This window comes from Microcebus murinus, chromosome 13, assembly GCF_040939455.1.
Source record: "Microcebus murinus isolate Inina chromosome 13, M.murinus_Inina_mat1.0, whole genome shotgun sequence".
Classification (NCBI taxonomy): Eukaryota; Metazoa; Chordata; class Mammalia; order Primates; family Cheirogaleidae; genus Microcebus; species Microcebus murinus.
In genome coordinates this window covers 6,164,134-6,178,956 of record NC_134116.1, presented here as the reverse complement: position 1 = coordinate 6,178,956, position 14,823 = coordinate 6,164,134, and the positions used below count along the sequence as shown (strand labels likewise).

Below are 14,823 nucleotides of genomic sequence, written 5' to 3'. Positions count from 1 at the left end.
AATGTAAAATGCTATCACTAAAGCATAGGGTCTACTTAACTTTTTTTTTTTTTACAAAGGCATCATTCTTAATGATTAAAATATTCTAGATCATAGAAAAATATTCAGAATGCTCCAGTTTATTTTATGAAACTAGTATAGCACTAGCATATCTGATTTCTAAAAATACCAAAAAACTAATTTAATATTATAGGACAGTTTCATTTGTAAATATAGATGAATAAACTCTGAGTAAAATATATCCTTGCATTACTAAATTAAAATACTCTTGGTCAGGGTATATTACACTTCTAATAAGCTAATAAATGTTTGAAAAAGAAATATATAAATGAATTATAAAATATCATGTAGCTATAAATAATAAAGTTTGTTCTTAACTATGACAGACTCTTCCAAGAATCCAGTGAAAAATAACAATTCTTCCCAGGGCAAAATGCATATGCAGTTGATCCTTGAACCACATGGGTTTAAACTGTGCAGGAGAACTTATAGGAGGATTTTTTAAAAAATGTACAGATTGAAAATACGGTATTCACAGGATTCAAAACTCAAGTACACGGAGGGCCCACTTTCCTTATACTCAGGTTCCACTGGCCCACCAGCAGGACTTGGGTATGTGTGCATTCTGGTATCTGCTGGGGTCCTGGCACTGATCCCCTGTGCATACTGAGGGATGACTGTATTCACAAAATACAGAGTTTTACATACTATGCAGGAATTTCAGAGATCATTTTAAGAAGCCTTGGAATAGAAGAGAAATATTTAATAGCATAAAATAGTGTTCATTATTTATGTTAAGAAAAAATTAATAAAGGTCACAAAATAGAATACATAATGATATATACACAAATATACAATTAAAAATGGGTATACATATAAGTTATCTGTTCATGAGATTCCTGATACATTTTAATTTTTTTCTGTGTTTATGATATGATCAAAATGTTTAAAATTGCAAATGTTTTTAAATCAGAAAAAATAGTGTTCAATGATTTTTTTAACTTCACAGAAATCTACTTCCAAGAGTAAATATTTAAGGAAACAGATTTTAATGACGTCAAGGTTTGATATTTGATCCTTTTAAGCAAGAGCTAGATGGTATCAATTATGTGCAATCTCCTGCATAAGTGGGCATTATGAATAAAGGCCAACATTTTCATGACCACAGAGAAGACATTGCTATACTTATTTTCAACTAAAATGTCTCATCTTTAGGTATCAATTTAAATAACTAAAGCATTCATTGATCTATTTTAGACTTTTTAAATTTATACAATCTTTCTAATTTAAAATACAAAACTAATGACTACTTTGAAGAATAATACTGCTATAATGAAGCTATCATCACTTCAGCATATACTTAAATTACCCCTGACAGAAATAAAACAGTGTTACAAGCCCACCTGAGTCAGCTCAACTGTTACCCAGTCACTGTGCCGCGACTGCTCTGTAGCCATTTAAATTGCATATAAATCATATATCTGTTAATCACTTACATGGAAGAGCTGGTTTTTACAGACAACACACTAATTTATCCTGATATTTGAAGTACAACCAGATTTTTATCAGTATGAACAATAAGAAAATTTAATTTAAACCATAAGAAAACCTCAGACAATGCAGGCAATGTTTAGAAGTTATAAAAGCACTGCTTCATCTAAGGGCAAAGTACGACACAATCACTCTACTAGCAAACATCTCGTAGCAAACACAAAGAGCATGGGTACATTTTAGAATATAATTAAATCTGTGAAAAATATATAGTTACAGGAGGGGGAAAAAACCAAGGTCAGAATATAATTGCGATATGCTTTTATTTTATTGATGCATTTTTCCATTCAAGGTTCTTTAATTTTCACCATTATGTCAAACACAGAAAGAATTGAGGAAAAAAAATAAAACATAATTGTACCATGATTTCTCATTAACTGTTGGACAAATGCCAAGGCCTCCCTACTAAAAACAGAAATGAAGAGGGTAATTTTCTTAGCGAGCAACTTAGTTTCTAAGAACCAGATCCATTAATACAGACCATAAAACATTCCAACTTCAACTTGCCAATCATGCAGGCAGCTACCAAAAGAGAGCTCTGCTAAGGCCACACCTAGAGGAAATAAGTGGCAGCTGGACCAGGGAATGGGTGAACTGGTCAGGTTCTTTGTATAACAAACGGTGGTTTACCCTTACAATAAGGGTTGGGGCACAAAAAGATATCAAGATAGTAAACTTTTAAATTTCAATAATTCTTAGCAAAAATATAAAGATAAAGGGAACAAAACAGCAAGAATGCTAATTGGATCCACAGAGATATTATGCATTATTATCTAGAGTTCACTGACCTTCAAAACAATCAAGACAGTAAGATATTATGTAGAATTTTAGAGTATTTTAGCATTTAAGTATTTGAAGCAAGTCTGAAAGTTTTCTAATTTTGAAAAAAACATAGCTTATTTTTAACTTTTCCTTTCTTTTCCTTCCTGAAACACCTTTATCCAAAAGGCAAATTAACACTGAGTTAACTTTGTTCACAACCTACACATACTAGTATAATTTGCTTGCCTTATTTCATTTATAAGAAAGAAAAGCCATGCTAGCTACAAGAAGGATTAAGCATATAGCTTCTCCAGATAGCATTATAATAATAACACAATGAAAAACTTGGCTTACTTTTACAGTACTACTTTTAAGAGCCAAAAATAAACTTTTCCCCAAATGCTGAAAGTATTTTCCAAATTAATCATTCAGAATACTTTCTAAATTCTTATAGCCTTTATTTTTGCTTGCCTTTGCAAATATACAATATAAGTAAAATTTAAAAATAAAATTTATACACCATTCACTGCACTGTTGGGTAAAGGTGAGAAACTTTTACCTTACCTAAAGATAAAAAACCTTTTTTTTATTGTTAAAAAGTAAAATCCTAGCTGCTGAACTTCGAGGGAGCATTTAATGACACCATACCAAAAATAACAAAGTCCAAATGGCATCTGGAAGTTTTTCTTAAAGTTACAGATAAAATGCATAGGTGAAAACTCATCTTTTGGTTGCAAACCAGCGGAACGCACAGGTGGCTCAGAGAGAAGCTGCTCAGTGCCCGTTGCCAACGGACGCGAGAGAAGCCTCTCCATGGAAACGGGTGACTCTCAGCATTTAACGAGCTCCAGGGAAGGGCGACGGTGAGAAGCCTTCACACCTGAAGTGGGCTCAGCTCTGCCATCAGCAGAGACAGAGACTGGTAGGAGCCTCCTGCAGGAGCCGCCCTCGCTGGGCAGCCGGGGGAGAGCGCGGCGTCCCTGCCGCAGACTGAGTGGCACCGCAGGGCCGGGGGCAGGAAGAACCAGACACCCGGACATCCAGGCTTCTGGTGACTACAGAAACGCAGCTCTCACCCCACAGCGCCACGGCAGCTGCTGCTTCCCTGTGTTCACAGGAGCCCGAGTCAAAGAAAGGCTCCAGGTCCCGCTCTAGCTTGGGGGCTCTTTACTGGGGCCTAGGACAGAGAACACGGGCCCGTGAACTTGGAAGGGAAAATAATCTCATTTTCATTTTCACTAACCTCTATCTGAAATTTAGCTTTTCCTCCAATTTTAAATGTAAATAACAAACTACAGTCCCTGTGACTTTGTCACCAATAGAAACCACACATTTTCACATCGCATGTTAAATTGTTGCAGGTATCCTGGAATACCCACTCATCATTCTTCTTTAATGTGTTAACAGAAAACACATATTACCATTATCACCAATTTGATAACAACTTTGGAAACACTGGATAGAGCAAAATTAGAGATCTTTACAACAGAATTTCTCTAGCACGTAGTGTTATCCACTCTCAATTGACTATTAAACTTTTTTTTCCCCTCTCAGAAAAACTCCCAAGAAAAGACAGCTGGCACAGAGGGAGGTGGCACTCCAGTCTCATCTCCTTCCATCACCCTCCACTTTAGAACTCTGCAGGAGCCCAGCAAGACTCTGGGTGGTGCTGCAGGGAATGAGAGAGTGGGTAGACCAGGGGCAATACCATGGAGCTTTGGAAATCCTCATGGCCACATCAATCCATATTAAAACTCCCTACAAGGTTCCAAAGTGCAGCCAAAGGGGTGTGTGTGCAGGCTGAGAACCATGGGGCTGTGCTCAGGCACAATGACTACCAGGTGAATGGGACACCTACATCCAGCAGTAAGACAGAAGATGACTCAGGAGAGAAACCCTAGGAGCCACATGTAGCTGGCATCCCTCACCAGACATTTCCGCTTTCACAACTTTTACACTTTATTTTTTGTTTATTGAGATAAGATTCATACAATATAAAAGTTACCATTTCAAACTACGCAATTCAGCAGTTTTTAGTATATTCATCATAAAATTCTGCAATCATCACTTCTCTAATTTCAAAACATTTTCACCATCCTAAAAAGAAATGCCACATCCACTGAGAAGTCACTACCCATTTCTTTCTCCCTCTTCAGGCCCTGACACTAACCACTTTCTGTCTCTATGGATTTGCCAATTCTAGACATTTCATATGAACAGAATCAGGCAATATATGGCCCTTTATGTCTGCCTTATTTTACTTAGCACATATCCTCAAGCTCCATACATGTTGCAGTAAGTATCAGATTTTCATTTCTTATTAAGACTGAATAATACTCCATTGTACAGACATACCATATTTTATTTATCAATTCACCAGTTGGTAAACATTGGAGTTGTTTTCACTTTGTGACTATTATAAATAATGCTGCCATGAGTGTTCATGTTCCAGTTTTTATGTAAATGTTTGTTTTCATTTCTTTTAGGTATATACTAGAACTGCTAGGTGACATGGTAACTTTTTGAGGAAGTGCCAAAATTTTTGATAATGGCTGCACCATTCTATAGTTCCACCAACAATGTATTAGGTTTCAAATTCCTCCAAATCCTTGCCAATATATTGTTATTTTCTGACTGGTGGTTTGTTTTTGTTTTTTACCATCCTCCTGGGTATGGTATCTAATTCTGATTTTGATTTGTACTTCCCTAATAACTGATGATGATAAGAATCTTTTCCTGTGCTTATTGTTCATTTCTGTATCATCTTTGGAGAAACGTCTACTCAAGTTTTTTTTTAAATTGGTTATTTATCTTATTGAGTTGTGATAGTTCTTTATATATTTGGGATAAGATACTAGACCATTACCAGATAGATGATTTGGAAATATTTTTCTCCCATTTTGGGAATGGTTTTTCATTTTTTCAAGAGTCTTTGGATGTACACAGCTTTTAATTATGACAAAGTCTGATTTCTTTTGTTGCTGATGCCTTTGGTGACATATTTAAGAAAACGTTGCCTAATCCATGGTCCCAAAGATTTACACCTGTTTCCTTCTAAGAGTTTTATAACTTTGGCTCTTACATTAAGATGTCTAATCCATTGTGAGTTAATTCTTACATGTGATATGTGACAGAGATCCAAACTCATCCTTTGGCATGTGGCTATCCAATTGTCCCAGTACTATTTGTTTAAAAGACTGCTGTCCCATTGAGTGGTCTTGGTACCTTTGTTGAAAATCACCGTGACAAAAATGAAGATTTTTTTCTAGGCTCTCCATTCTATTCCATGGACCCATAGGCCTATAATCCTGCCAGTACCACACTGTTTTAGTTACTCTGCACTGCAGTGTGTTTAGGGTTATTAAGTGTGGGGCTTCCAGCTATTTTCTTCTCACTCCAGACTGCACTGGCTCCTGGGCCCCCGTAAGTCTGTGAGTCTGAAGATCCGATTTTCTACTTCTGCAAAAAAAAGTAGTTGGAACTTTGATAGGAATTGCACTGAAATCATAGATTATTTGGGGGAGTACTGACACCTTAACAATATTAGATCCATAAACACAGGTTGTCTTGTCTTTCCACATTTTATAGTTTTACGGTACAAGTCTCACACTTCTTGGTTAGATTTATCCCTAAGTATGTTAGTTATTTAGGTGCTATTGTAAGTGGGTTTTCTTAATTTCCTAGTTGGAATATTCACTGAAAATACATAAAAACTTAACTGGTATTTGCTACTGATCTTGTATCTGGCTAATTTGGTGAACTTGTTTATTAGACAGATATAAATATACCTCTCTACCTACCTATATCTATCATATGTGTGAATTCTTTTCAGTTTTCTGTGTATTAATATATAAGATCATGTCATCTGTGAACAGAGATGGTATCACTTCTTCCTTCCCAATCTGGATACCTTTGCTTTTTTCTTTCTTCTTTTTTTTTTTCTTGCTGCGCCTACTTGTCCTGCCTAGAAATTCTAGCACACTGCTGAAAGTGGACACCCTTGTCTTGTTCCTGACTTCAAAGAAAAAGCATGCAGTCTCTTACCATTATGCATGTTAGCTGTCCATGTTTCATAAAAGCCCTTCATGAAGTATATTCCTCTCTATTTCTGATTTGAGTGTTTTATCATGAAAAGGTGTTGGATTTCGTCACATGCTTTTCAGCATCAATTGAGTTAATCCTGTGCTACTTCCCTCCATTGCCTTAATATGATGTATTATGTTGATTGACTCTGATTATGTTGAACTACTCTTGTATCCTCAGGATTAATCCCACTTGGCTGTGGTGTACAATGCTTTTAATATGGTGCTAAATTGTTTTCTAGTATTTTACTGAGGATTTTTCCAACTATATTCATGAGGGATGTTGGCATGTAGTTTTCTGGTGTCTTATGTTGGCCTTATAAAATGAGTTATGGAGTGTTCCTTCCTATCTTATTTTTTGAAAGTGTATCAGGCCAAGTGGGGTGGCTCACGCCTGTAATCCTAGCACTCTGGAAGGCCGAGGCGGGCAGATTGCTCAAGGTCAGGAAACCAGCCTGAGCAAGAGTGAGACCTCGTCTCTACTAAAAATGGAAAGAAATTAATTGGCCAACTAAAAATATACAGAAAAAATTAGGCAGGCATGGTAGCACATGCCTGTAGTCCCAGCTACTCGGGAGGCTGAGGCAGGAGGATTGCTTGAGCCCAGGAGTTTGAGGTTGCTGTGAGCTAGGCTGGCGCCATGGCACTCTAGCCTGGGCAAAAGAGTGAGATTCTATGTCAAAAAAAAAAAAGAAAAAGGAAAGGAAAGGAAAAGGGGGAAGGGGGTGGGGGGAGGGGGGAGGGAAGAAAATAAAAGAGTATCAGAAGGATCGGTGTTAATTCTTTACATATTTGGTAGCATTCACCAGAAAAACCATCTGCTCCTAGGCTGTTCTTTGTTGAAATTTCTTGGTTACTGAGTCAATCTCTTTACCTGTTATAGGTCTATTCAGATTTTCTATTTCTTTGTGAATCAGTTTTGGTAGCTTCTGTTTCTAGAAACTCTCTCAGGTTCTATTTATCTGAGAATGTCTTAATTTGCCCTTCATTTTTCAATAAGAATTTTGTTGGACACAGACTTCTTGAACCACAGGCTGTTTCCTTTCCACATTTTGATTGTATTCTCCCACTGCCTCTGGTCTCCATGGTTTCTAATGAGAAATCAGCTGTTGATCTTACTGAGCATCCCTAGTATGAGATGAGTTTTCCCACTTGCTGCTATAAAGATTTTTCTCCATGTTGTTGGTTCTCTACAGTCTTGATTATATAGGCTGAGTATCTCTACTCCAAAAATCTAAAATCCAAAATGCTCCAAAATCTGAAACAATTTCAGTGCCACCGTGATGTTCCAAGGAAAGGCGCATTGGAGCATTTCAAATTTCAGATTTTCGGATTAGGGAGGCTGAGCTGTTAAGTATAAAGCAAGTATTCCAAAACCCAAAAAATCCAAAACTTCTGTCACCTTTCTGATAAGGGATATTCAACTTTTAACGTGTCTTGTTGTGTATCTCTGAGTTTGTCCTACTTTTGAGTTTTTTTAGCTCCTTGACTATATCGATTAATGTTTTTCATCAAATTTGCATGCAATAGTCTCTTAGGCTCTCCTTCGCCTTCCTTTTTACTCTCAGTTCTCACACCAGCTAACCTCTGCTGCCCACACTCAGGTTGCTGGTTTTCTCTTCCCTGCTCACATCTGCTGAGCTCTCCTAGTGATTTTCTTCTCTTCAGTTATTTTACTTTTCAACTCCAGAATTTCTGTTTGGTTAATTTTTATTCCTATCTCTTTATTGATATTTTACACTTTCTTTTGATTATAGAAAGTAGCATTTCCTTATGTAGATATTCAATGAATTATTATAAAATAGATTATTATAAAAGTTCATATATAGTTACTTAGAGTTAACTATACACTTAAAGAAATGCAATTTTACAACCTAGTTATAATTCACTTTAGGCAGATTAAGGAGAAATTAACCAACATAGGAACCAAAGAGACAAAACTCCCAAATTTTAATTACATAATGATCAAGCACACAATCTAATTCCCTAAACCACCAATTTTTTATGGTAAATATATTAAAGAGAACCTTCCTAAAACTAATCAGAGACTTAAATGAATATTTACAAATTTAGGATCTAACAGAAAACAGAGATGTCAGAGAACTACAAATAAATAACAGAAAGGCCATAGACACCTTGCAGATAGAAGATATTCAAATTCTATCCTATGTTCTCCTTAAAGTAAGAGCAGACTACTATGTGTCTGACTCAACCCTCTCTGACACACAAATCTCATGAGACAGGCACATCCAGAAGACGTGGAAGGGGAGGCTCAGGGAGGTGAAGGCAGTAACGCAGGATACAGAGCTGTCAGGAACTGAGGGAGCCATAACTTCAGAACCAAAGCTCTTACGCTCTACCCCACAGAGGTCAAGCAGTCAGATGAGTCATAACAAGATAAACTGGCAGGCGGGATAAGCCCACTGACACTGCAGTATCCAGCACGGCAGGCCCACAATAAAGAACATGATATACTTATGTCAAGAAAGATTAATTGTAGCTCTATCAACCATGATGTATTTTCAAAAAATTCCACAAGCAAAACTAGTGACGCCAAACAAGAGCATCTGGGATATAAAGGGCTAGTCGGATAAAATAGCAAATAAAAAAATTACAAATCTTGAACTTCTGAAGCTCTATCTAACTTTAAATCCTAAGTATATATGCACCAATATAGAATCTTGTTTTTTAAGAAAAGGAGGGGGGATAAAATCAATGTCATAACATATAACTAGCAACTAGGGGAAAGGGTGCCTGGGAATGTTCTGCATAATTCTTGCAACTTTTCTAGAAGCCTAAAATTAAATCAAAAGAAAAAATTTAAAAATTAAAAAAAAAAAAATCTTTGCCAATGAGGCAAGAGCTGAGGTAAGTTTGCTAAGTGATAACGTGAGCTACCAATTCTAATATTGTACTCAACAGACATGGGTACTTATTTACTATTTTATTTTTAAATAAATAAAACCTGAAAGTTTGCCTTATATATATTCTAAGAAACAAGAGTTCTTCAAAGAAGTGCCCCAGATTTGAACGGCACTAGTCTTGGGGTTTGCTCTTGGCCCACCACAGGGAACCAATGTTTAAGAACATGAGAGAAAAAAGTCTAGAGGAAAATCAATGTACAGATTTTTGCCCAATTCTCTACACATTCCCTACCAACTCTTCAGTCTCATAATTACTATCAAGAAAAGAAATAAATACATAAGTCTGAATAACAGTTAAGGAAGGCAATCAATAAAAAACTGGTGGTACATTTAAGGACTATTTTTAAAAACCTGACTGCTAGAAAATGTAAACTAGTATTTTCTCAAGAAAAAAGACAAAAGTATTACAAAGTAGAAATTAAGTAATAAACTTAAAAAAGATAGTCAGCTTGTGGCTTTGACTCTTGTTTTAGTTATTAGAAATGCATATCCTAATAGTATGAAGACCCAGACAATTTCTACTCCAATCCCTATGGAAAATCAGGTTTATGAAATCAGTTGATCAGCAGTCATTAAAAAAGTTAAAATCACCCAAATTCATATTATGATTGCACATTAACTACTGGGTAGAAGAAGAGGATACAGATTATTAAATAAAAATGTACATTTTTTTTATCATTCTATAATGTGATTTTTAAAGGTTGCCTGAAAGGATTATCTTTTAGTTCTCTTTATCATTCTATAATGTGATTTTTAAAGGTTGCCTGAAAGGATTATCTTTTAGTTCTCTTATAGAGAGAGGTTCTCTTATAGAGGTCCAATTTTAATGTGTGATAGAAAGGTGAGCCTCAAAACTGATAACAGTAACACAGGTGTTCCCTGGGTTATGGACAAGATACACTCCCAAAAATGTCTTTCGGCCAGATTTGCGTGTAACTCAGATCTCTGATGAAGGGCGCATATAAGGTCATAATAGTAATAACTACAATGGTGTAATGGCTCCTATATAATAATAATAATACTGTAATAGTAATAATAGTAGCACCCCTGGACTGTTATAGGAAGTTACAAAAACTATTGTGTTCTTTCTTTTAATTCCTAGAATGTTACACTTCTTTTGATCTTCTAACCAAATCATTAATAGCCTTCCCATTTCAATAATTCATCCACTACACTGCCTAGTCATAACTGACGCTTTCACTGGAGAACTGCCTTTCCCATGTTCCATTATTCTGACTGTGAAACCTGATGCTCTCCCAATGAGTGATGGCATCTGGCCTTTCCCCAAATGCTTAATTATTTCTAGTTTTGTTTCCAACAGAATCACCTTTCTCTTTGCTGCAGGCTCACCTGGACTTGCAGTGGACTTTTGCTTTGGAGGCGTGGTCATCAGGGTAAACAGTGTCACAAAATCGAATAAAAAAGACGAAAGTGATGCTGCGTGTAAGCAACCATAGAAACAGAGACTAGCTGCTGGTATAAAGATACTGTGCCAACAAACCTTACTTATGCCATGCGAGTTTGTTTACATGCACAGAAGAAACTAATTTCCGAATTATTAATTTAATTATTTCATAAATTATCGTTACGGAGAGCCTTGGGAGCCCATTCCTAAGTAAAGAATGCCACAAGTCGGGTCGTCTGCAATTTGGGGACTGGCTGTATACCATTTTATTTCTGGTTGGTCAAGATGTTTCTCATAAATCTATATAGCTAAGCATGGCTAACAGTATACAAATTATAATCACAAAATCACTCAGACTCCCATAAACCCAAACAAAAACTTTTTTAAACTCAGATAATTTGCCTTATTGTGATAATGCTCAGGAGATTCAATTGCACAGGTTTTAAACAGCTTCCAAAATTCACCTCATCCTGTAATTACAAAATAATAGAACACAAATGCATCAAAAATGACAAGTCTTACTCTATCAAAGAAAAAGGAAAGCCAATACCTAAAAATTTCCTTACCACCTTGCCATCCTGAAGATAAAAACTGAAGACTACAAGAACCTTAAGTCTCTATTTAATCTTGAAAAATTAAGTCTGACTTAAAGTTCTAATTAAATAATTTTATGATGCTTTCCAGAAACAGACCTAAAAATAATCAAACTTAACTCTGATGAATGCAAAGTTTGCTTCCCTACATATGGCATGTAAATGTAAATGTATTTTAATATGAACACTATGATTCCATTTGTGTAAAATTTAAAATAAGACAAAGCTAACTATAATCCTCGAAGTGAGGATGATGTTTACCATTAAGAAGAAGACAGTGACAGGGACACGAAGGGGTGCTAATAGGTGCTATTTCCTAACCTGGTTGGTGGCTTATTTTTTAAGTGTAAGCATTACAACTTACAATTTGTGTACTCTTCCATATGCATATCTCAATAAAAGTTATAGTTATTAAGCTTGCAGGTAAATAATACCAGCTAGACACAGACATATAACTATAAATAACTGATGCAAATCTAAATGCAAAACATTGAAATACTGAAAGGAAAGGCAATTTTTACAAATTGTATATAAAATATCAAAAATAATAAAATAATCTAGATCAAAAGAAAACAATAGAGATTAAGTTTATGGAGGTATGCAGGTATGCAGAGCCTGGGAGAGGTATTAAATTCCTCACCTTAATGGAGTAAGGGATTTAAACAAACTGGTTTATTCATGACTTTAACATTTAGAAAGATATAAATTCAAAAAGCTTTAAAAAACTTTAAGGTAATCAATAGTAAAATAAAAACATAACACTGTTCAAAGCTTTTAATTCATATATTTTTTAAAAAGGTAGTTTATTTAGCAAAGGGAACATAGGAAGAGTAAAAACACTTCTTAATCTACAATTCAATAAGCAATCCCTATAAAAATTTTTAAAAAATTTTTAGCAGAATCAGCAGGCTGATTCACATCTAAGTCTAAATGTGTAAAAACAACAGAGATAGCCAGGCGCAGTGGCTCGCACCTGTAATCCCAGCACTTTGGGAGGATAAAGTAGGAGAATCACTTGAGGCCAGCAGTTTGAAATCAGCCTGAGCAATAATAGCAACCATCTCTATAAAATATATTTTTTTATTTTTAAATTTTTTTCTATGTTCCAGAGAGGTACGGATCAGTCTCTACAAGTGGACAAAGACCTCTAGAAGGCATTTTTTAAAAATTAGCCAGGTGTAGGCACACACACAGCTACTCAGGAGGCTAAGGCAGCAGGATCACTTGAGCCCAGGAGTTTGAGGTTACAGCAAGCTATGATGATGCCACTGCACTCTAGCCCAGGTGACAGAGCGAGACCCTGTCTCAAAAAAAAAATAGAGACACTATGAAAAGAACAAAGGGTAAGGACTATCTCTACTAGATTTCAAACCATAAAGTAGAGTCTTAAATAATACTGACAAATAACAAACAAACAAAAAAAAGGGAGTCCAGAAATAGACTTGGGTAAACAGGGGAATTAATATATGCTAAAACATGGTAAAACTTTTAGGGAGTTAAGGCTCATTCAATAGTAAAATAATTCTTCATGCTATTCTTAAAACTTTTTTATAAATTTGAAATAATGTGAAAATAAATAGTTAAAATAATAATTTTTAAAAGTACAGTTACATATACAAGATACTCAGATATATAAAATAATCCATGATTCAATCCTAAGAAAAACAAATCCACAGGAAAATGGGTAAAGGATACAAACAGGCAATTAGAAGAACTAAAATAACCAATAAGCATGAAGAGCAGGTTAGTCTCTCTAGTCACCAGGCAAATGCAAATCCACACCCTAGTGCAATGTCACATTTCATACCTTACATGAAAACATTTTTATTAATGTTTGGGATACAAAGTATTGATCAGGGCGGAGGAATAAGAACCCTAAGAGAAAGCTGGCAGTAGAGCCAGCTAAGAGAGCTACTCCAGAGTTCACAATGGCAGGAAGCATGAAGCCCCCGCTCCGCAGTGCCACCTTCCAGCACCTGCCATGGAGAACACCTAAGTATGCGCAGGGAGGCATATGAATGGATGCTCATTTTAATAATGTTCACAACATTAAAAGCTAGAAGGAATGTAATCTCTATGAATAGGAGAGCTGCTCAATAAAAACAGACCTGTCCACACAGTGAAACAGTGCACAGTAATAAAGTAAAACTATGCACACTGTCACAGAAAGAGCTACAAAGACAGACTGAGCAACCTGCATGACATGGATGCACACACACAATGTTGTTCATGTGTTTCAGATGCACACATGCAAACTACCATATACTGACGGTTCTGCTATAATGCTTATTTTAAAAACAGTAACATAACAGCACAACTGATAAGTTAGGAAACAATTTGAACATAATGCAAACTTCTTGTTTGCTATGTGCAAGTTCATCCATAAGAAACAGTAGGTGAGCTCAGGCAACTGCACCCAGCTGAGCCCACACACAGGCACCCACAGTCACACACAGAGCACACCTGCCACCTCACCACATCCCACGCCAGCATCCTGTCTCAGATGCCGGCCCTCCCCTCTTCACATAACACATGATCTGCAGACCCCCAAGGCCCACTTCTACAAGCAAATGTCAGGGCTTTTTTCAAGGTCAATATCATATTTATTGTAGCGTTAATGTGTTTCTTAGCTATTTCACACATGTTATTAAGTTACCACTTTTCTGTTTCTTCATTATTGCTGACAAAGGTTCTAAGTGCAGTGTCCTCACTCTACTCCTCACCAAAGCCACTCTGGTTTTATTGTGTGCTTTTGCGTAACAATGATTTATATGAAACATATGTTGCATTATAGCAGAACTGATGGTATTTCAATAGATGCAGATACAAATAGCTCGTTTCGCTCAAACTGTCAGTACCACCAGTTAGCCAAAGTGAGTTTATATAGGAATCATGCAAGGCAACAGAACCCATAAAACTGCCCCGCAAAGAAAACTGCACTAGGACGCAGGAGACCTAGTCCTTGTTTTGCCATCAACTTGCTCGTAAGCTCAGACAAGAGGTTTGGCTTGCTAAGTTCTTCACTATTCCAATTGGGATAACACTTTTCCACTAACCAAATACAGATCTGTTGTCAATGAAATAACTGGCTTACAAAGCACTGTGCAAAGCGTGCATGGCATTCAAATGAAGTGCAGTTGCACTCCAGTTAGGAGAAAATGGTACTCATGGGGAAAAAAACAAAAAAGAGTGATTGAGTATCCACGCTTTTAAACCCAAGTCTCAGAATCACATGTTACTCCTTACTTCATGGTACGTGTCCTCAAGCTCCCCATCGTATATCCAGCGGTAAAGGAAGCTCAGGATGGGGTGAGACACAAGGCTGAGGATGTGCTGCACCAGGGACCGCATGTACGGGTCTCCTGTTTTCGTGTAGGCATGGACGGCTGAGGCCAGCTCACCTCCTTTCCTCCCTGGGGGGAAAATGGGGGAAAACATCCAAATTTATAAGAATAAACCAATCACTTCACACTAACAAAAGATGGCCAAGTAATCGAGATAAAGTG

General features: G+C 36.5%; 1 protein-coding gene across 1 annotated transcript in view; it reads right to left on the bottom strand.

Annotated features, from left to right (window-relative positions):
* TUBGCP3 (tubulin gamma complex component 3) overlaps positions 1–14,823 on the bottom strand; it is a 99,562-nt gene that overhangs the window by 55,511 nt on the left and 29,228 nt on the right. Inside the window, exon 11 of the mRNA XM_012751985.2 lies at positions 14,564–14,730. Within this exon, the coding sequence (XP_012607439.1) occupies positions 14,564–14,730 (167 nt within the window). The remainder of the gene's footprint in view (positions 1–14,563; positions 14,731–14,823) is intronic.